This window comes from Cebidichthys violaceus, unplaced genomic scaffold (genome assembly GCF_023349555.1).
Source record: "Cebidichthys violaceus isolate CVI_PGR_0920_01 unplaced genomic scaffold, fCebVio1.0.p SCAF_3, whole genome shotgun sequence".
NCBI lineage: Eukaryota > Metazoa > Chordata > Actinopteri > Perciformes > Stichaeidae > Cebidichthys > Cebidichthys violaceus.
The window spans coordinates 22497091-22520717 of NW_027176483.1; the positions used below are offsets into that span (position 1 = coordinate 22497091).

The 23627-nt window shown below is 43.2% G+C and overlaps 1 protein-coding gene across 1 annotated transcript in view; it reads right to left on the minus strand.

Moving 5' to 3' along the window:
• The window catches only part of LOC137881805 (cytosolic carboxypeptidase 4), a 117300-nt gene that overhangs the window by 76443 nt on the left and 17230 nt on the right, over positions 1-23627 (minus strand). Inside the window, exons 3-7 of the mRNA XM_068723932.1 lie at positions 22325-22388; positions 20487-20633; positions 18557-18688; positions 16919-17012; positions 11041-11078 (exon numbers count right to left, since the gene is read on the minus strand). Of these exons, the coding sequence (XP_068580033.1) occupies positions 11041-11078; positions 16919-17012; positions 18557-18688; positions 20487-20633; positions 22325-22388 (475 nt within the window). The remainder of the gene's footprint in view (positions 1-11040; positions 11079-16918; positions 17013-18556; positions 18689-20486; positions 20634-22324; positions 22389-23627) is intronic.

Sequence of the window (23627 nt, forward strand, 5' to 3'; positions counted from 1 at the left end):
GCACTTAAATGCACACGTTTCTGTTGAAACATATTGACGGAGACAGACAAACTGTGGACGCAAATACCAATTTATAAGGCCCTGATCCACCAATTAACCATAAACTCAACAGCAGGTCAACAGCTAGTTAGCCCGAACATGAAAAGTCAAGTCTTTTTTGACATTTAACTAGAACTGCAATGATCAAAGTCGTTTTGAGTATTTTTTAAACATTTTTAAAAGAATTCAAAGTCCTGAGATTTGAACTTCCTAAATGTGAATATTTTCTGAATATTTTGTACTCCTCTATGACAGAAACATGACAATCATTGACCGGTGGTAAAAACCAGACATGTGTGGGCGTCGGAACACCGATTGCCATTATTGTCTGAAATTTTATAGACCAAAGAACTTAGTTAAGCAAATGTTAGCGCTCAACATACTTATTTTACGTAACAAAATCAAAACATGATTGTTTTGCGTTACTAACATACTTATTTGAACCCAAACCACAATCTTTTCCTAAACCTAACCAAGTACTTTTGTTGCGTAAGTAGACCTAAAAACTAAGTAAACATACATCGGAGGTTTATTTTGAAAAGAGACTGTATGCATGTAACGAGCCGAAACTATGTTTCCTGTGTACACAGATTATGCTGAAAATGCATTACGCATAAAACGAGTGGAAACTCTACCTTTCCTGTGAGCACAGAAGTTTATTTGGAAAAAAAAACTACTAAGTGTAGGGCCACGTATTTGACGAGTTTGGAGAAAAGCCAATTTAATCACTGGGAAACACATTTAAACACACATAGGATATACATACATATTTTCTGTATGGGAGCTAAAGAATAGGTGAAGAATTTATCAGCACATATATCTATTGCACCAGACATTGATGAACTAGAAATTCAGAACAGACACATTCTAATTGTTTCAAAAGTGTAACAGGAGAAACTCTTATCTGCTACCTGGTCTTTTGTTGTGGGCTTACTTCGTAGGTGAGGATAACCTCGACAAATAAAGCTGTGCTGAAATACGTCTGAAAAAAGGTCTTCATTTGCGCCGTTAAAAGCAGACAAACACTGCAGTGCAGCGGGTGAGATGCCAAACACAAACTAAGTGTTGTTCGATTAAATATGCTCCCAGAACAGTTCGGGATCAGGAAGAGAAACTGCTTTCAGAATACATTGTTCGCCAGCACCGAAAAATACTTAAAATCTACAAATGCGACTTGATATTAGCGTAATTGTTGCCTTTATGTTCACTCCAAACATTGCATTATAGATCAAAGTGAAACACTGAGAGCGGGTTCATTTCGATGTTCTAGTTTATGAGCGAACGCGTTGCCCTTGATGTTCTGTGCAAATTGGCACTTTGACATGAAGCGCAGCACAATATTGCATAAATCATGAAGAAAGCTCGGAGCCCTCCGAATCTCTCTCGCTGCCTCTGGAGTAGTGACTCTCTGAACCTGTCACCGCACACTAAATGTGTCCGTGAGCTTCTGACAAGAGGATTAGAGAGACAAACTGTGTACACAACAAGAAAAGGAAAAATAAGTTCAGACAAAAGACAGAGAGAAGAGTAAAGCATCAATGTTTGATGACTTCATTTCCTCTTTAGTTCATCTGCAGTCCAACAGGTTCACAAACGGGCCGGATGTCCTGCTGCTGTAAGAGGCTCAGGTTTACTTTCACTTCCATTGCTGCAAAAACTTGCAGGTGCATACAGTACGTGAACATGCATCAAACACTGATTGGATATAATCAATTAAGGACTGTGCTTTATGGAAAAAACGTTTTTCACAGCTTCAAACCTGCTGACCTTTCCTCTACCACTTATAGGAAAAGTTGACTTCTTTTTGGCGTAACCATGAAACATGTATGGATTACCAAATATGCTTCCTGGCCACTGTCCCCTACTTTAGCGCCTGTATGAGACTCAACCGGCTTTCAATCAATTCCAATGTAAACCCATGCGCTACAATGCTACATGCTAGGAGCAGCTGCTTGGGAAGTCGTGACATAGTGTGACGGCTTCCTTTTTCATTTCCGTTTAGTCATGTTTCTATCCCCAACTAACGTGCTCCACAAGGTTTCGCTAGATAGTTACATCCACTCGGGTTACTCACGGTTTGTTTTCCAGGTAGATGAAGAGGACGGATGAATAGAAGGGTGTGTGTGTGTGTGTGTGTGTGTGTGTGTGTGTGTGTGTGTGTGTGTGTGTGTGTGTGTGTGTGTGTTAAACTACGCTACGACACCAGAAATAAAGGAAATGCCACGGCAACCCAAAGCAAAGACATATAATAACACAAACTTTTCGCTTTGTTCAATGAAAAAGTAACTTGACCTATTTGACCTATTTTGGCTCTTGGCTTCCTTATGCTGCATGCCCTGTGCACAGCTGGTACTAACAAGACAATAGCGCCATCAAAGGGTGCCAATTAATTAACAATGTATTGCCACGGATGGCCACATGGGGCAGTAGTACCAACCACAGTCTAAGAGTATACAGTCGAACTTGTTCTTTTTGGCTCCTACAAACTGAAGCTATATTACAAACATATTTGTTTGAACCCAAACCATGATTCCTTTCCTAAAACCTAACCAAGTATTTTTTTTTTGCTTAAAACCTAAAGTAAGGCCAAGGGGTCCCCGACCAAGCATCCGTACCTGACGAGTTGGGAAAGAGAACAGGGTTGGTGCAGAACAAGGGAGCCAAAGAGTCAGGGGGCTCCCGAGCCAGGGCTTCTTTTTAAGGTCCTACAGTGTGTAACATTAAATATGCATGAAGATATGTGGACCAATCAAAGAAAAAGGTAAACAAAAATATGCTTTAGTATATTTTATTGGAGTTGAATTTCTTTCTTTTGATCACAAGAAGATAACCCGGTTGCACTTAAGAAACTCTCCAGCACCAGCTCAGACTTTTAGCTGCTCTCCTGATGAGATTTAAGAACATCAAATTTGCCAGTGCTCCTCATTCTTTCCAACACATCCATGCTGTTTGTTGCGATGAACATCGCAGCCTCTAGGGGCCCGCTAGCCAACGTCAGGCTCCAGTCTTGCGAATGAAATATCAATTTAGGAAAATAACACTTTGTTTTCTATCTTTGTTCCATGAGAAAGACTTTGCGCAGGACAGAGAGCGGCGGCCACTGTCGCCTGAGAAGATAACAACCGAGAGCTCTTCTCAGCTCCACGGGCTCAGACACACATACCGCTCAGAATCAAAGAGCCTCTGCAGACTGGAGGTGAGAGCATGTTTAAACATGCTGTGGGGGGGCGGGGGCAGGGAGAGAGAGGTGTGGGGGTGCAAGCGTGGAGTATGATGTACGTGAAACCAAAAGAGAATATGTATGTGTGTGTGTGTGTGTGTGTGTGTGTGTGTGTGTGTGTGTGTGTGTGTGTGTGTGTGTGTGTACTGCGAGAGGTCCATTCAGACTAACAAACATGCTAAGTGTGTGAAAATTAAAAAAACACAGATTCAAGTGCGTACACTTGCACACACATACACACACACACACACACATACATGATGAGATCCATCAGGTGCTCAGCCTGTAAATGCCACACGACTGGAGACAAAGCGCAAAAGTGACCCCTGCAGGAACGACTAAAGCAGTACAGCATGGATCCCAGAACCATCCATTTTTTACATTTAGCACCATGAGAGGAGAGGGGAGGCAGACAAGGGAGGAGAGGATAAAGGAGAAAGGAAAGGATTGGGAGGACAGGAGAGGTTTTTAGATTTCAACATTCTTTTATTGAACATTGTCACATCATCACTTAAGCCCAAAAAACAACAAAATCTATCATCCAAACACTGAAACGTGTTTCTCCGTTCAGATGTTTACAATCCCCTCTCCTTTTTAAAAGCTCAAACAATGCTGGCAGCCTAGACACTGAGCAAATAAATGTGCCAGGGTCTCTGTCTGAGGACAGAAAATACACTTCTGTTTGTATTGCATCATGTGCAATCCTCCACTGGAGGTCTGCAACCCTCCACTGGAGGTCTGCAACGCTCCACTGGAGGTCTGCAACGCTCCACTGGAGGTCTGCAAGCAACGCTCCACTGGAGGTCTGCAACCCTCCACTGGAGGTCTGCAACGCTCCACTGGAGGTCTGCAACCCTCCACTGGAGGTCTGCAACCCTCCACTGGAGGTCTGCAACGCTCCACTGGAGGTCTGCAAGCAACGCTCCACTGGAGGTCTGCAACCCTCCACTGGAGGTCTGCAACCCTCCATTGGAAGTCTGTAACCCTTCACTGGAGGTCTGCTGGCCGCTGGCTGCTTTTTAATGGGCAGCTTGTACAGGAGAGGAGAAGAGAAGAGAGGTTTTGGTCACTGTCACATCATCAATTAAAAAAAAATGAATAAATAAATAAAAACAGTTCATTCAAGCACAGAAAAATACCAACATATTATAAATGATCAATCAGCTCTCCCTCCCTCACGGAGCATAAAACCCTCCCAACAGCCCAAATGCGGCTGAAGGCCGTCACATTGTCCATCATTTGGTAATATCTGTATTCCACCCTCAGTCGAGCCTTCAGCAGTTCCTCCAGAACCGGTACCAGCTCCACACTGCCGGCACTCTGAGCCCGGTTCCTGTGTGTTAAGAAAATGGCCAACCTAGCAGTACCGGACAAAAAGGGGCAAACAGTGCTGACAGCCGAGGACACTGAACAAATAGATGTACAAGATCTTCGCTCTGAGAACAAAATAAACGCCCCTCCCCCAGCTCAGGATCAAGGTGCGCTCTGTATCTGTTCGTATTGTCCCGTCTACAACCCTCCACTGGAGGTCCGCTGTCCGCTTTTCAACGGGCAGCTTGTACAGAGACCGCCAGCTGCCTTTCGGGGAGAACTCTGGACCAAAGAACTCAGTCCACCTTGACGGCTTCATCCCTGCCAAAGAGCACAAGTTCACAACCTTGACGCAGGTTCGGTAGACAGATTTTTTTCCCACGTCCTGAAACTTGTCCAGGTGCGGGGTTGTGAAAGTGAGCAGCTGACTTCCTCCTTCATGCCACTCCCCCACAGAGTAGGTGATGGACAGAGAGGGGAAACAGTACTCAAAGCCGTCATACCACTGGTCACACAGAGTTCGGTTAGCGGCAAACTCTCTCTGGGTTATGGACGGGATGGGACAGACTTCCTCCACCACTCTGTTGATCAGCCGGACTGAGGTGATGCTGCTGTTGTCTCTCAGGACGTCCATTGATGTCACCGTCATCTTCATTCCAGTTTGGTGCTGCCAGCTTCTCTGAGACTCGCTCGCAGGTTGGCAGATTGCAGAGTTTGAGTCAGTAGAAATATATTAAAGAACAAATGTTCCTCAAACAATCACATTCCAGGAACCTCATTTGTGGTGCGTGTGGTCTTGAAGATATTCCACGCCTGCAGTACAGAGCTGTAGAAAGATGTTATTCCAGTAAGGTCCAAAGTCCCCGATGGATCTCTGGATGTCCTCAATCAGGCCTCTCGATGGCATCAGAGCAATAAGTTTGTGCCAAAGAGTTGAGGCGACTAAGTTATTGGCAACCAGAACTCTCCACCCATATATGACAACTGGGGTAGCAACCATTTCCATTTAGACAACTGAGCACACACTTTCTCCTTCACGCTCTCCCAGTTCTTTGCTTGAAAGCCCTCAATGGCCAAAAAACCCTCCCAGGACTTTCAGCCCCTCTTTCCCTTACTCAAGTCCACCAGGCAGACTGGGTGCTGTCCGGTCCCTCCACTGTCCCACCAACAAGGCTTCACTCTTGGCCCAGTTCACCCGTGCAGATGAGGCCTTTTTTAATACAATGACAAGATATTCTGTAAACATTGAACGTCCTTCTGACTGGAGACAAAAACACATATAGGAGGACGATCAAGACTGGAGGACCACGGCGGTGAGAAACCGCTGAGTCGACCTCTCAACCTGCACAGCAAGGGCCAAGTCTCCTTTCTTTGGCAGCAGGGAAAGCCTCGCTTGCTGACAAGAGACAGAAAGAGATCCTGTTCTGAAACACTCCAACAGAACACAATGTAAATCATGTCCAAGTGTATTTCAGAAGCGTTTGTAAAAGTCAACGGAGAGACCATCAATCCCTGGTGCCCGTCCCGATGCCATCTGTTTGACAGCAATCGTAAAATCCTCCAGAGTCAGCCTTTCTCCTCCGGGCTGAGCTCAGGAAGCCCCCCTAAGAGCTCCTGCCGACTCTCCATGCTGCACTGCTCTGCCCCAAAGAGGTCAGCATAGAACTCCATGGCATGGTTCCTCATCTTGCCCGGACTGGTGGTCACCCTGCCTCCTGGAAGCCTAAGGCAGGTCATCTGCTTCCTCTGTTCCACCGATCTCTCCTGGTTGAAGAAGAAAGAGCTCAGTCCATGTCCTTCAGCTGGAGGAAGCGAGACCTGACAAGAGCTCCCTTCACCCTCTCCTTCAGGAAGGAACTCAACTCCAACCTCTTCTCCAGGAGCAGTTGACCCGTTTCAGGATCTTGGTCTCGGTGAAGCCCCTCCTCAATATCCCTGATGTTGGCCTCCAGCTCCTAGACTGCTGCCTTGATCTTAGCAGTGGAATGAAAGGTGTACTGCTGGCAAAAATCAGGAACTTGTGCTGTTCCAACCTCCCACTACAGCTTCAGTGAACTAAAATCAGTTTTTCTGCTTTTCCACATCAGCCAAAAGTGCTCAATGTTTGTCCTGCAGGAGTTTGTTATTGAAGAGCCAGTAGGACTTGACCCTTTCACCTGGTGAAATGATCAACTCTATGGTAAAGATGTGGTGGTCACTGAAGCCAACTGGACTGATGCTACTGTGGAGCAATCTGCAGCTGAGACCCTGTGAAATGTATATCCTGTCTAATGGCTGCACTCACCCTGTTACTGTTGACCCTCACCCATGTGTACTGTCTAGATTGTGGATGTTTGGTTCTCCATGCGTCTAGCAGGTCCAGATGTGTGATGACACTGTTCAGGCTGTGAGATGATTGTGGATGGGGTTCCTCACCAGTCCTGTCTACAGTAAAGTCCAAAGTGCAGTTAACACCACCACCAATAACTATGGTTATTGATAATGGTTCCTTAGCTCTTTGTCCAGTATGTTAAAAAACACTCTTTCTGTTCCCTGGTTTGGTGCATAAATATTGACAAAGCAGAATATAAAGCTCTCAATTTCTGCCCTCACAATCAGCAGCCGACCCTTCACCACCTCAGTAGAGGACAAGATGGTTGCATTAGCAGTTTTTCTGAACAGAACCGCGACCCCTGCACTGATATTAGGGCCATGGCTGAGGGCTCACGACCCATCCCACCATAAACCCCAATCTACCTCACCTGATGGAACCGTGTGTGCCTCCCGCAGAAACAACACATTGACCTTTTGTTGAGTTGAGACTTCAGATATTAAAGTCTGTTTTTACTGATCTCTCCACCGTTGATGTTTAACGACCTTATTTTGATGCTTTGCATTGAGGGGTCAGAGAAGAGAAACAGACCAAATATACCAAGCAGAGAGCTGTGCAGAGGAAAAACACTGTGAGGTTCATGATCATTTACTTTTTAGTCTTTTTAACAATTTTACCTTTTTGTGCTTTTCGAAGAACAATGATATGATTTTTTAGGCGGAAACGCTTTCTCTCATCCAAAAGGTCGAAGCCGACCAGTTTTGTAAGTATATCAACTGATTTGATGAATTTAGTGGTGTCACTGAAATAATTACTTACTTTAAATGTTTGATCTAGAAATGAATTTATTTCTTCTAACGAGTATAGATCTGTGTTTCTACTGCGGGTTCCACTAACAACTCGTGAGGGATAGACGGCGGAATCCGCGTGGAGGAAGCTGACAGTGGGGAGACCACTCTGCTCTCGATCAGCTGACAGACAAGAAGCTCTTCTTTCAAGAACACAGAAGCAGAGGAGAGGGAAGAGGAGAGGAGGGGACGACAGGAACGATAACACAAAAGGGATGGAGGGAAAGGAGAGGAGAGAGGGGAAGAGGAAAGGTGAGAGGAAAAGAATACAGAAAAGAGGGAAAGAGGAGAGGAAAGAAGAGAGGGAAAGAGGAGAGGAGAGAAAAGAGGATATAAAAGGGATGGGGGAGAGGAGGGGAGAGAAGAAAAAGTGGAGAAGACAAGCAGAGGAGAGGAGAGAGGGAAAGAGAAGAGAAGAGGATAAGAGGAAAGGAGTTTGAAAAATGCTTCACTTTAACAGGATGGAGACCGAACAGCCCTGAGACAGTGATTGTGTGGAGATTCTGGGTCACTCTGATCCTCAAATCTTTTGACGATTGGTCAAATGTGTGAGAATGAAAAACAAACAAAACAATTTGCCGTGGCATTTAGAAAGTGTCTCTTGACCTTACGGTTGTCTCCTGCCGAGGAGAATCCCGTCTCAAAGGGAACAGGCAGACAAACGAAGTCATCTCGGCTCTGATGACGTGTCATTGCAGTGGAAGAGATGTTGTTTTAGAAACCTGTATTTTACACCAATTGTGGTGAACAATCTGAAAATGCTTTTATACAGTCAGACTTCAGTCCCTGAACCCCTCTTAATAACGCCAAAACTCCCTGACACTTTTTTCTGTGTAATTCCCCCAGAGTTCCCGCTTCACATTAACTCACCACTTCCTCCATGACCACAGCATTAATTCAATCAGTACAACAATAGAGTCATGTCAAACTCACCCCTCTGCACACTCAAGTTTCCCCCTCTCTGAATTTACCATGTCAGCTATATTCTTGTAGAGGTAGTATATATATATATATATATAGATAGATATAGATATAGATCTATATCTCTCTCTCTCTCTCTCACTCTATATATATATATATATATATATATATATATATATATATATATATATATATATATATATATATATATATATATATATATATATATTAATCGCATGATTTTTTGCAATTAATCGTGATTAATCTCATTGTTATGCGCAGAATTCAATAATGAATTCAAAAGTAGTGTATTGCTCACTTGTATTTTAAAGTACTGCTATATGAACAACAGTACAATAACATTTGTTTTGAATCACTTTAAACAGATCAGGTTCTTGTTAACAGCAGTATTCTTCACACAGTATCAGTTATAGTTCTACTATCTGTGCTCAGTGTGTGACTTTATTTAAACGTTCCACAATGTTCCACACGTTTCATCAAAATGTGTGTCTTCTGTCTTCATACAGTCAGAGCATGTGAACGCAGCTCCCACTGTTCATCAACATAATGCACCGTAACTCAGAGGTGACGACGGTTACCCGGCAATGTCCGGTAGTCTCCGGTGAGAGCGACGGTCGGTGCGCGTTGTGACTCCGTCTCTTTTGTAGTCCTCTCCTCTTCATAGACTCGTGTGTTCTTCTGGTGACGGTGCGTCTGGAGGGAGGCTCCTACGTGACGTCATTCATGATCCTGAGAACGTTCCTCAGACCGACGTCTTCTCAACACTAGTCGTCCTGCAGTTTGTATCTCTCCACTTCTCTGTGGCGTCTGTTAGCTCGTCTTTAGTTTATCTCTACTTCTCCACACGCCGCATCAACGTAGTGATGAAAACTCCTCCACACGCCGCATCAACGTAGTGATGAAGACTCCTCCACACGCTGCATCAACGTAGTGATGAAGACTTCTCCACACGCTGCATCAACGTAGTGATGAAGACTCCTCCACCGCTGCATCAACGTAGTGATGAAGACTCCTCCACACGCTGCATCAACGTAGTGATGAAGTCTCCTCCACCGCTACCAGTGAGAAACGGACTTTCAAAATAATAATTTAAAAAACTGCGTTAACCCCAAGTGAAGGAGTTCAAGTACCTCGGGGTCTTGTTCGCGAGTGAGGGAACAATGGAACGTGAGATTGGCCGGAGAATCGGAGCAGCTTGGGTGGTATTACAGTCGCTCTACCGCACCGTTGTGACGAAAAGAGAGCTGAGCCGCGAGGCAAAGCTCTCTATCTACCGGGCGATCTTCATTCAAGCGGTACAAGCGGCCGAAATGGGTTTCCTCAGGAGGGTGGCTGGCATCTCCCTTAGAGATAGGGTGAGAAGTTGGGTCATCCGTGAGGGACTCGGAGTAGAGCCGCTGCTCCTTTGCGTGGAAAGGAGCCAGTGGAGGCGGTTCGGGCATCTGGTGAGGATTCCACCTGGGCGCCTCCCTAGGGAGGTGTTCCAGGCACGACCGGCTGGGAGGAGACCCCGAGGGAGGCCCAGGACCAGGTGGAGGGACTATATCTCCAAACTGGCCTGGGAGCGCCTCGAGATCCCCCAGTCAGAGCTGGCTGATGTGGCACCGGCAAAGGGAAGTTTGGGGTCCCCTGCTGGAGCTGTTGCCCCCAAGACCCGATCCCGGATAAGCGGTCGAAGATGAGATGAGATAACGCGCAATAAAATAATTGTCGCTGTTAATTAATTAATGCGTTAGCGGGATAATAACTTGCCCAGCACTAATATATATACACACACACTGCTTCCGTTGCCAACATGCGCACACATTTTTTGATGATGTCGGCTATAACAGGGTCCATGCTTTGGTTTATGACGTGCGGAACTAATGACAATCCCATTAGCCTCAGCTGGACTTCAGCTAATTAGCACATGTTAGCATGCTGACATGCTAAACTAAGATGATGATCATGGTTAACATGATATGTGATTAACATCAGCATGTCAGCGTTGTCATGAGAATGTAAGCATGCTGACTCTGGCCTGTCTATGAACCCTTCGTCTGGTTTTCTGCTCCAGTACTTTCTAAAACCTGCACACAGCTCTTGTAAATCATTCCTTTTGTTTTATTTCTAGACCCGGCAGTATATGTTGGCTATTATGGAGACAGCGTTCCTCCTCACCTGTTAAGTTGTACAGAGAGGAAAATGCTTCTCATATTCAAGTGACATGTCACACTATAGCATGAGCAGCTATCCATGTAGAAAGAGAAATAGATCAGAAACAGAGACACCCGGTGAAAGGGTGTGAGTCGTGTTGTACAGTGACGATGATGATTATGTACACCCAGTATGAAACCATCAGCTGGTGAATGATGAAGAAAAACACTTACTTGTGCACAGCAGAGCAGCAAAGGCATCAATGGCTGCCCTGGAACATAAACAGAGGGGGGCAGTTGGCCTTTCAGACATTTAAATGAACACACACATCAATATGCAAATTGTACATGATACACTAGTGTGCACATTTTTTGCACAAAGAAAAAAAACAAAGTTGTGTTGATTGTTCCATGAGTCATAGTCGTGATCATTTGGCAGAACCTCAACACATCCTGAAGTGTTTCAGTACAGAAGCCGGTTAGGTTTAACTGTAAGAAGTCATACATGTTTCGTTGGTCCCTCTACAGCAGGGGTCACTAATAGACGGACCATGGTCCGGGTGCGGACCCGTTGTAACCGGACCCTGGACTTATAACCGAGAACTAAGACATGTCAACAGAGAGAATAGAGCTGAATCAAGAGGTTCAATAACCACACATAAAGTCCATGCGCACTAGTTTCTCTTATCAGAAGATGACAAAAATATAATATCAGGTTTGTTTGGTTGACATCAATTCACGCCTGAATGAACTGAACTTAAAGCTGCAGGAGAATTTAGTGGAATCAATTTTTCTAAAATTAAGTATTTTATTTTAAGAGCCCCATTTTTCAAAAGCTTTGTTATTTATATGTTGTTTTTATCCAGCCCATGTTTGAGAGAAGAACATTTATTAAGACTCAGAGCATGTGTGTGTGTGTGTGTGTGTGTGTGTGTGTGTGTGTGTGTGTGTGTGTGAATACAGAGATGAAGAATGTGACGCTGTCCAGTGTAGTGTTGCTAGCAGGGTGTCACTAACAGGGCGTCCAAAGTGTGACAAGAGGCCACGACCTCTGGGCCACAAGAGCTATGTTTACTGAGGATGGGACATACTACACATCTTCAAAGGGCCCAGCACACCGCTGTGGTACTGTTATCATTGGTGCGCATTTTACAGCTATGGAAGGGATCAATAAGAATGAATAGTCCTCCAAATCTCAGAACTATTCAAATCAATTCCATTCAAACAATATAATTCATATTTAGGCACCAAACATTGCAGGTTAAATAGTCAGTTTAAATCAGAATCAGAACCGTTTATTGCCAAGGTATGTTGCACATACAAGGAATTTGACATTAAATAATCAACAACAATCATCACATGCAAATGAAATGGCTGTTTAAAGACCAACCACTACCAAAGGTGACATGGCAGGAGTTATTACTCCCAAATGAAATACCCTTTGGTATGTTGACCTTTTGACCTCATGCACATAGAGATAATCACAATATTGATTGCTAAGATTTGATTCAATAAAATAAAGATTGTTATTACAAATCTGTATGACCCATGTCTCGCGGCAGTTCATGAAATAGTCACGAAATGCAAATCTATCGGTTTCTTGATGGGAGAAGATGGAAAGAACAATAATTCATTTTATCGTTGTTATAGTTAAAGCCCTCTGAGGCAAATTTGTGATTTTGGGCTATACAAATGAAATTTAATTGAATTATAGTCGCCTCTCCTCTCACTTCACTTCCTGCCTTTGTGTGTTGTCCGGCCAGTTTTGATTGTCTTTATTTGTGGATTAAATTCAGGGACAATGAGCAAAGTAAACTTTAAGCAAGTATTGACCAACCAGATTTGACTATGTTATTTCTTAGTAAGGGACACTTAACTAGAGATCTGAGTACCTCCTCCACTACTGTATGTTAACATTAGTTTTTTGAAATGTTGAACAGGTTTTCCTGGCTTCCTCCGGTTCTGCCGAGTGAAGCCAGAAGTGTGTCAAAGCTGCATTCTCTCTAGTGTCCACCAGGGGGCGACTCCTCTGGTTGTATAGAAGTCTAGTCTAAAATGACTCTACTTCTCTCTTGATTTATTCCCTCAGTAAACATTGTAAACATGAGTTTATGGTCTCAATCTCTAGTTTACAGTCTTCTTCAATACAGCATGATGTTAATTTAGTACATTATGCTCCATTTAGAGTCAAACAGACCATAAAGAGGGGATGATTAAGGGCGGGGCTTACTGTGATTGATAGGTCTCTGCTGCTACTGGAGATGGATACGGCGTCTCTACGTCACTCCTCCACATTCGACATATGGTCACTCCTGTTCATTTGTTGCGGAAAAAAACCAACATGGCGACTGCCTTAATCCAAGATGGTGACGGCAAAATCGCCGAACTGTAGGCATCAAAACGGAAGTCCACAAGCCAGTGGGTGACGTCACGATGACTACGCCCACTTATTACATTTTCAGGTACTGTTTACCTGCCTTGTCTGCTGCTGCCGTCTCTCTGTCTCTCTCCTCTGTGACTTTAAGAAAGTTTTCACATAAAGTCACATTAGTTGTTTACAGCTTTAGTTTGTTTTGGAGCTATGCAATAATATAATATATTTCAGAATTTGACTTCTTACCCTTGCTTCTTGATTTGTTTATTTTATACTTGGACCTGTATTCTCTGCTATTTCTGTCCTCTACTTTTCCCACTGTCAGTCATCCCCTGCGCACGCACACACACACACACACACACACACACACACAATGGAGCCCCAGCCCAATTTAACCCCTGCATATGCCTAAAAATGACCTTGCACGTGCCGTCGAACAGCAGTGTTATTTGTACTGAACTTCAGGCCTGGGTTTACGTTCCGTTCAGATTTTTAAAGTGTCATACGACATATTGAACATACGTACCGTTATCACATGATTTGTCAAGGCAGTTGCTCATCGACCCCCTCTGTTTAAGCTTTAATTATCCATATAAAACAGTAAAAACTAAACATGTCCAGCCTAGATACACTTGACTACCCATAGCTGTTGTTTCAGAATCATGGGCAGCGCTTTTTGTTTGTAGGGTGTGTGTGTGTGTCTGAAGTAATGAAACGAAGCGTCAGACACGGCTTCTCAGCCTGCTTGATGTTAGCGGTTGTAAGTAAAACAATTGGCCTTAATTCCGTTGCATGAATAAAAGCATTTAAAGCTGAATGCAGTGATGTGTGAACACGGCGTTGCATTGTGGCGTGTTTCACCTCACGGAGGTCACAACATCTGCCGGGGCCTAAACAGACTGGCTTCTACTCACCGTGGTCGATGGGTCAACGGAATTTGTTCTGGAAAATAATGTTTGTAGACCGCACCTGAACGTTTGAGTCTATGACACATTATGGGTAGCATATTATGAGTCAGTACAAGTGACATTAGGAATTTGAGCATCCTTGTATCCTCCATTTAAAAAGTACTCATATCAAAACCTGTCAAGGTAAAATACTTGTTGGTAGTCAACGGTAGCTCAAACCTGCAACAATTTAAAAGAGGATAGTAAAGAGTGCTGCGGTGCCTAGCAGTCTAACCGCGGGGACTGGGGGATTAAGTGCTGTTGACAGTTGAGAATAGATGGACAGATTTAGTTGTACAGCTGACTGACTGACTTTTACTGCTTTAAAAGTGTGCACCGCAGCCAACCGGCATATCTGACTGTTGCCATATCGTAGCTATAATTGGATAAATCACTGTGACAGACGTGTCTAACTGCCTCTCACTCTTTGGGGGAAATAGCAAATCTCCTGCCTCGTTGCTCCACTTACATCGCAGAAGTTCACACCTGCCAATTCTAACAAATTAACCAAAGTATCAGGCGGCTTTGAAATCTGGAATCCCAGAGTCTTCTAATTGTGTTACGACAATTAACAGCTGGCTTCTGCATGAAAATGATACAGAAGACTCACCCTGAGGGCTATCAATATGTGTCAGAGTATCCGATTCCCTCACACCACAGGGGAGTTTCATGTTCACCAGTGGCTGATCAGGGGCTGGTATGCCTGGGATGAAGCCAGGCAGAGAGAGGCCGGTACTCCCGGTGCTCTTGGCATGCCCCACTGGGTATACTGGAGGATGCTAGCTATTTGAGCCAAATGCCATCGGTTCTGACAGAGACAGATGGGAAGGAGACATACAAGCTAAGAAGAGAAGGACGGTGGGCTAATGAAGAGCTGGAGTCTACGCACAAGTTCAGGGCAAATTATGATGTGTTGAGACTGAGAATATGTTGATACGACGATGATGTTTCCCTGTAAACTTTAATACTGCCATGCAGTTTGTGCATTTCACATGTCTGGCTCTAATGAACCAGACAGTTACCTGGAGTTCCATTGAGCCTGATTCCCATCACGCTAAAAGTCTGCAGCTCCACAAGTGGTGATGCAGTCTAGAAACACGCTGTGTGTTGAGGTCCTTTCTTGGGAACGCAATATTTCAAGAACGCCTTGGGTGAATTTCTTAAAATTTGGCACAAACATCCACTTTGGCGAGCTGACGAACTGATATGGTCAAAGATCACTGAGTCTCATGAGCGCCTTGAGGAAATTTGATCACATTTGGCACAAATGAACTGATTAGAATTTAGTGGTCATTGTGACCTCACAAAAAAATGTTCTTGGCCATAACTCAAGAATGAATGTGCTAATTATGACAATTTCACATTTTTTTAGTGTCTAATTGGATAAAATGATGAGGTGGAGAGCGTTTAGACAGACTTAACTTGGCTGTTTTGCGAAGTCGCTTTGGATAAAAGCGTCTGCTAAATGACTGTAATGTAATGTAATGTAATGTAATTCTAGGTATTCGTTGATCCTTATATGTATTGGAGCAAAAAACAAGCTTTACAGTGGACATTTTGATTGATTATGTCTGCACTAGATGTCAGCCCATGCCAAAAAACATCCTGTGGGCATCACCAGTATCCACAGCAATGGACATACAGTGATTATTTATTTATTTAGTCTTGTTCGGACAGAACACTGGTCTGACAGCGTCCTGGAGGAAAGACAAGGGGGTCAGCCAAAATCATTAGGACAACATAGTTGAAAAACTGCTGTACTGTTTAAAGACATGTGTGTATTGTGAATTTTTATGAAAATGACAAACTTAAGGCGACGTAGATACGTATGTATTTATGTATCTATGCATGTTACATGACCCTGGCTGTGTTAGCACTCTAAGTGAAATGAAATGAAAAAGATATCTTGAGATTAAAAATTAAACCTGATTTCTACACACCAACATTTGGATCTGAAACCATCACTGACCATTTAACATGAATGAAAGGGAAAGAAGCTGAAGGGGTCGTTAGTTATCATTTATTTTGTTTGTTCTTGTTGGCAAATTCAAGCTCTAGAAAACAACTTATAAATAAACTTCTCATTGAAACCACAAGTCATTAAATGTCAGTGGCCCCATCTTTGTGGTGTGGATGTGGGTTCTGAAAGAAGGATTTTATTTCATGTTGTGGGTCAGCCAGGGGTCATGACCCCCCCGTCGCCTGTCACTCATTAACACAGGAACTGACACGTGCGTGCTAAGGCATTTTGTACTGTTGTCAACCTCCCGACACCCAAACCTTTGTTTGCTATTTTTAATTTCCTCTTGCTATATTTTTTGTTGCTGTATAATACAATAATGTCACCAATGTGTGACAAAGTATAACACTGTTCATTTCAATGCCATGACTCTGTATGATCCTTGCTTCATACTCCAAACTCGACGTGTCTCAAATCTGAATAAAGTTTGAAAATATATTCCCAAAAATTGTCAAATTTCTATGCCATATTAAACTACAAACGCCCACCGTCTTGTTTTTACACTGATTAGTGTATTGTGCTTGTGTTACCTATAGATGGCATAAATAATGATTCTACAGACAACAAGTCTTAAGTTAAGCAAAATTGAGCATAAGGTGCTGCAATACCAAAATGTAATATCTGCATATGAGGACACAGGGTCGCAGGAGGTATCTGTCTGTTTGTGACCACGTTCTCCGGTTGGGTTCTCCTGTCCTGACATAAGTCACCAAGAGATACGGGCATGTGAGGGTATCACTGTCAAACACAAAAAGCACTGGGTGTACATACTTGATGGCGTGCAGATGTTTGGTGGTATACTGGGGGATGAGGCGATAGATGACATCCAGTCCATGGTTTTCTCCTATCAGGTTTGCTGTAGAAACTGAAAGGAAGAGGAGTGACACACTGAAAACATGACCAAAAAGTAAAAAGTAGTAGTGTAATGCTTATTGTTTTAATCAATCAAAATGAATGAGTTTTGAATCATCAGTTAATGACAAAGAAGCGCAAAATGTAGCTACAAAAAAACCCAGGTCTGGAACACCTGCCTCCTGGTTGGTGTTTGTTTGAGCTGCCCACCGACCATAGGCAGTCTCTCTCACATGTTATACTGCACCCCTTGTTTAGAGCGCTGCATATTCATGCTGACGTGTTTACATTGCAGTCAGTACAAACTACATGGCAGACAAATGATACGCGAAAAGCAATCTTTTCGCAAAATGACTTACAAAATGTCGGCTCATTCGTACCCCAACTGCGGGCTGAGATATCAAAGAATGAAGCACCTTCCTCACGTCACTATGCACTCGTGCTATTTGCACCTGCTCCTCAGACAAACTGTGCTTCCAGGCCGCTGAGCTGTTTGATGAATGACACGACACATGTCTTCTTAGCAGAGGAGCAGAGGAGCTGTGAATCATGTTACTGGGTAGGGAAGAGTGAAAGGTCAACGCTAGACAGAATGCATGCCAGAGTTATGGGTTACTACTGGAGTCCCGGAAGTGAGAACTGTCTGAAAATGAAAAACTTTGAAACAAATGATGATTCAAAAAACATTTTCATTTTTACCACATTTCTTCCTTTCCTTGTTGCTTATAAAGTAATGATAATGTCTGAGAAGATTCAAAGCACACACGGCTGAACATTACTGCAGCGTTGGTTGTTATATATCCAGTTTGTTGCTACTTCACTGACATCTAGTGGGTGAACACTGCTCACACTGTATTGGCTTTCTGTACAATGGTGAGCTGCTGATGTATCAGATGCCAGTCAAGGCTTTGTTGACACATCTTTCCATGTATCATACAAGCAACAAGGATAACAGTAAATGTTGTAAGGGCAAATAAATAGTTGACACAAAAATGTGGAAAGTTTGAAGTACTGAGACAGTGAAAGATAAACGGGGGAGGAACGTCTGCAGAGTGAAAGTGAACCATAAATCACTTCAGTGAGAGCCCTGTGTGTGTGTGTGTGTGTGTGTGTGTGTGTGTGTGTGTGTGTGTGTGTGTGTGTGTGTGTGTGTGTGTTCTTGTACTTGCTACATAGAGAGGACCGGAACAAGTTATTAACTACAGAGTGATGACATTTTTAGAAATGAGGACATCCTAAATTCTTCAAAGGCATTTTGAAGGTTAAGACTTGGTTTTTAAGTTCAAGTTAAACTTGGAAATAGGTCAGGTTTAGGGGATAGGGAATGTATTGTGTGGTTGAGGGTCCTCACAAAGATATGAGTGTGTGTGTGTGTGTGTGTGTGTGTGTGTGTGTGTGTGTGTGTGTGTGTGTGTGTGTGTGTGTGTGTGTGTGTGTGTGTGTGTGTGTGTTTATGTTCCTAACTTTGGCTACCTTTGGGGGTATATTTCAGATCAAAGACTGATGAATTGGAGAAGGCTTTGTCCAGTTGTGGACGAGTTCTGCGTGCGTGTCTACCTGATGAAGAGAAGACTTGGATCACCCAGAGACAGGCTGCGGCCCTCCTGGCATGTTTGACATTGTGTCTGAGCAGATTCAGAGTCAGCAGCGCAGCTCCAGCGTCCTCTGCCTTCACACCGATACGGCGATCTGCAGAAGAAACACAAACATTGAATGTATTCATGAATGTGTAGACAGAGCAACGTCGAGATGAACAGCATAGAATCGGCTGAGCATATAATGTAGTTTAGGAGCTCAATATTGATCGTTCTTTGACTCATTGATCCAGCTCACCTGTGTGTGGGTCTTTTTGCCAACACACCATAACTAAACTGTGGGAATTATTGCCATGACAACACACATTTTAAGAAATGTAGTATTCAGTAGTTGCGACGGTTACTTTTAAAATATATTCTGAAACTCATTATCTCTTAAAAGAATGTTGATCAGCATCCTTATCCAAGTATCACCATATTAAAGTAACGTAACTTGATTACTTTCTTTTACTTCTAAAATGTACAAGTTTCAGAACTGGTGTAGTGTGTGCTCGCCTTCTGGCCCTGGTCAATACACGAGCAGATGAAGTTTGCATGAGTTGAAGTTGATCAATGGCTTGGTAGTCCAGAAAGCAAAGTATTACAGTGGTCGAGTCTGCTAGTAATAAGAGCATGCACAAGTTTCTCAGTATTGGCTTGGGAGAGATACGGACACACTCTGTCAATATTTCTCAAGTGATAAATGACAGTTTTGGTTACAACATGGATGTTGGCATTATAAGTAAAATTAGAGTCCATGATAACACCTAGGTCTTTAGCCTGGTGCCTGGGGCTGAGTGCCAATGACTTCAATCTAGAGGTCAGTGTCTCTCACCTCCTGGTTGAGCTGAAGGAAGATCTGAGCGATCCAAACATTGTAGAGGGCATCAATAGGGCTCACATCATAAGTAGACACAGCAATGTAGAGCTGAGTTTCATCTGCATAAATGTGAAAATGTATGCCATATGTCTTAATGAGACTGCAAAGGGCCAGCATATAAAGAGTAAAAAGAACTGGGCCCAGGATTGTGCTTTGTGGTATGCCACTGTTGATATTGTATTTCTTAGAGGAGTGTTTATCAAGGGCAACAAAATATTCTCCACCTGCCCATTAAGATATCAATCACTTTCATACTGACATACTTTTATATAGTCTGTCTATAACAGTGGTGGGCCATCTATGTTCCCTCAGAACAGTACCTCTCCCGGTGCCATGCCATTGTTCCAACGGCCCATTATTCCAAAACCTGTATAGTCCAAAACATGTCCCATTGAACAAAAGCCCATTTATCCAAAAGCCTATTATCCGGAAAACAAAGGTCCATTGTTCAGAAGGCCCATTGCTCTTTGAAAATACAACAAACAGAAACCCATGGCAAATTATTATGCAAAATGACTTCAACAGAACTTCCAGGTTGCAATATTCTCTTTCTAAGTATGGCGAAGCTGGAGTACCCTGATATTCTTAGCCTAACCCAAACCGATCTTGGTCCTCATGCCTTAACCTAGACAACCCAACCAACAAAGGCAATGAGAACTAGCCAGACTGCCTTTTATCGGATAGTCCTTGCACGATATCTCAAAGAGTTAAAGATAGATTTTAAAATGTTCTAGGGTTGATGCTGAGAGATTATTTGGCCTAAAATAGATTGAAACTGACCCCCAGCTCTGCTATCCTCTATTGGTCAGATAGTGTGTAATGCTAACGATATGTACCAGGCTATGATTCCCTGTTGAATAACCAGAAAGGTGCTAGTGGTTACAGTATGTCATCCAATCAGCTTGTCCTGTACAGGCTAATTAGGTCACCTTTAAAATAAACGTGGCTCTGGTGTAACTGAAGTTTGGTCAAAGTGTCAAACATTTGGGTTTTTATCCATCATCATACATTTTTTTTTTTTATCCATCCTCACCTCTGTGTCCAACTTTAGCCAGCAGGTGCAGCAGCGGCAGCAGAAGGGTGTAGTTGGGGCTGAAACTGCGGCCGGTGTTGACCAGTGCGGTAAGCAAGGCCTCGCTGCCACCTTTACTGATCATGTAGTGGATCCGACGATCTGTACCTGAATAGAAAGAGATAGACCGGTGTGTCCCCTGCTGGAAAGAACTACAAACAAAACTAATTCTTTGTTGGGCAGAGAAAAGCAGTTTGATTTAAAAGGAAGGCTGGAGGGGCGGACTAGTCTTTTCAGAGGTATTAAGACTGGCACATTTTATTTTTTGTTGTTGGCTCCGTGAGCACATTAGATTGGAAATAAAACACAGACTTTGAGGCTTAAGTGTTGACTTTCAGTCTTACTTTGAGGTTGTTTCCCTTCACAGCAGAGTGGAGTGGAGGGAAAAGCCAGCATTGTTCAAGATGCAAGTGTTTTTCCAGCCACCTTCTTTCAATAAGCATTTTCAATTTGCACTTAAAAAACCCTGAAAAAACAAGTGTGTCTGAGGTGGATAAAAGCAGAAACAGACTTGGTAAAAAAAATTATGACCTAAAGCAAATGACTTTAACGTCAATGGAGAGCTGACAACCACCACTTCTCGACCGAAAGCTTGATTGGGTCCTGTCAGATGCCTAAGAGGTCTGCTCCATGTGTCTGAATGGTCTTTCATGCTTTTAGGTTGTAGCGCTTTACAAATAGATGTTATTTACTATTGTACATGGAGAACAAAACGCGGTACAATGGTTCAATCAAAGTGACAGTTGAAAGGGCAGAAAGAGACAAAGTTTCCTCTGAGCAACCGTTGAATAAGAACAGAAGAAATCACCAGTCATTGGCAAAATAAACTGGATAATTAGCATTAAAATGTGTGCAGAGGAAAAGCTTCCTGTTTCAGTGTCAAGTGCTAAATATTGCAGCCATGACAAGCTGGAATTGACAGGCAATTTGTTGCTTTAGCAAAGCTCTTCTTCAGACTTCACAATAGAAATAGAGGGTCAGTCTAGATTTAGCACTGTTGGAATATCAAGTGAACATTCTTTCCAGTGACTAATCACAGTTTAAACCTCTTCAATCCAACCACTGAGTAGACCGGAGAGAGCATCGGACTAACTAAACATTTAGAGACTAGTTGCACTGTGGTGGTTGAATAGCGATCAAGGGTCAATTACCCTTTTCTGGACAGGAAGACATGTATTTAACATCCAACAACAGTACTTTTCCTAATATTTCTTCCCCTGTCATGCAACACTTTGGGGACTTCGACTAGAAGTTTTTATCTCTGTTGAAATAGTTATTATTGAAAGAAAAAGAGAAACATCAACATGAAACCTGACCAGACGTTACAACAGTAGTGCATATTCCTAACAGGAGTGGATGAATGGGTTTATGTAATCTTTGTCCAGATACTTTGACTAAACGGCGTCCTGTTAAACAATGGAGTTATGGTACATCATGCTTTCACCAGGATGTAAAGGAAAGAAACAAAAAAGAATTCTATGTTTTGTGGCAGTTTTGGTTAAATATTTTTACATAAGCAAATGACAATTTGCCATCAAGTCATCTATCAATGACATTATTTTCAACAATTATTTCAGGTGGACATAAATCCATGCATTCATGCATACATGTGACACATACATCTGAGGAGTTTGACAGTAATTAAGTTAAGCAGATTAGATTTCTCACTTTCTCTGTTATTTGACTCAATACTGGCGTTTACACTGTCGCTGTGTTTACTGCTGCACAGAACAGTTAGTCCCTACAGGACATTGCCATGTCAGATGCACTTCAGTGGTCAAAAGCTGATCTGAGCTTACCAGCAGACAGAAGTTCATCCAGGACATTGAGGATATTTAAGGTGCTCTCCACATCTCCTGCATTCTGCAGAGACAAAAAATATACAATGAATGCAAAATACAAAATACATTATGCAGTGAAATGCACACTTTGGTGGCCTCTATACAAGTTCTTTTTTGTTTGCAGATTCAGCACATACTGGAATGCATGGGGCCCCAAGGGGAGACTACCTACATGACGGGACCCCTCAGGCCTGTGTGGGGGCGTTCCCCACAACAAACGCATGAATCAGAAGCTGGAGAGATCTAGGTTTTCATGGGCCTATCGGATTTACTCTACATGTTGATGGATCTACCCCGAGGAGTCTCCCATCTGAAAGTTCACATTGGTCTCACCGTGACTGAAGGTGCACTGGTATATCAGAAATCTGTTGGGTTAGCTAAACATCATCCTCATTAGAATGTGTGTTGAATGAAGAGGCCCTCGCCGGTGGCCAACAATCTGCCCATGTAAATAGGGACAAACAGTGCAGAGTTGAGTTGAGTTACTGTAATCAGAGACAGTTGCTAAACACAGAGGTAACTGCATCTGTGATTATGGAGCAAGTTATGTCAAATGTACCTATTGACCATCTGTAGCATCCTGCCACCTACTTCTGCAGCCAAATACAACGCAGATCCCTTTGGGTTCGGCTCGGTGTGTCTCTGACGGGGCCTGGGGGCCTGGGGGCCTGGGGGCCTGGGGGCCTGGGGGCCTGGGGTTCTCACATTTAACCAGTGGTGGGCCGGCAGGGCCAGCTGAGCCTTCTCTGCTGGCCTAAACAGAATCATAAAGTTATAGCTATTTTATCATTTTATCATTTTTCACAAATACACTACATGTATTCTAATTATTTTTCCCATCTTCACAGCTCCTATCTTCCTCAGTTGCTCTGCTTCCAGTGCAGCTTGTTTTAAGTAGAGCTCTTATCCAATCAGATTCAGCCTCTATGTCTCTATGTAAGGAGAGAGGCCCGAGGTCCTCTAGGTAGACCTTACAGGTTAAAGTATATGAGGACGATGTTGTTGATTGTCATAGTGTTCAACCAATCAGATCTTTAGTTTGACGTGTCAGAGCTTCTAGGTGGTCTACAAGTAGTCAGAGTTAACGTGTGGTGTGATCGGTCAGTGGGCTAGCGTGAGTGTTGTGAAGCTGAAAGCTATCAGAAGTTAGTAGTAAGAGTTCAAGTTGAAAGATATGTAAGAAGTCATGACATTGACATGACACTTTTAGTGTTTTACAGCAGCGCTGTGAGTGGAGCTGGGCCTGGCTACAGGTGGAGGT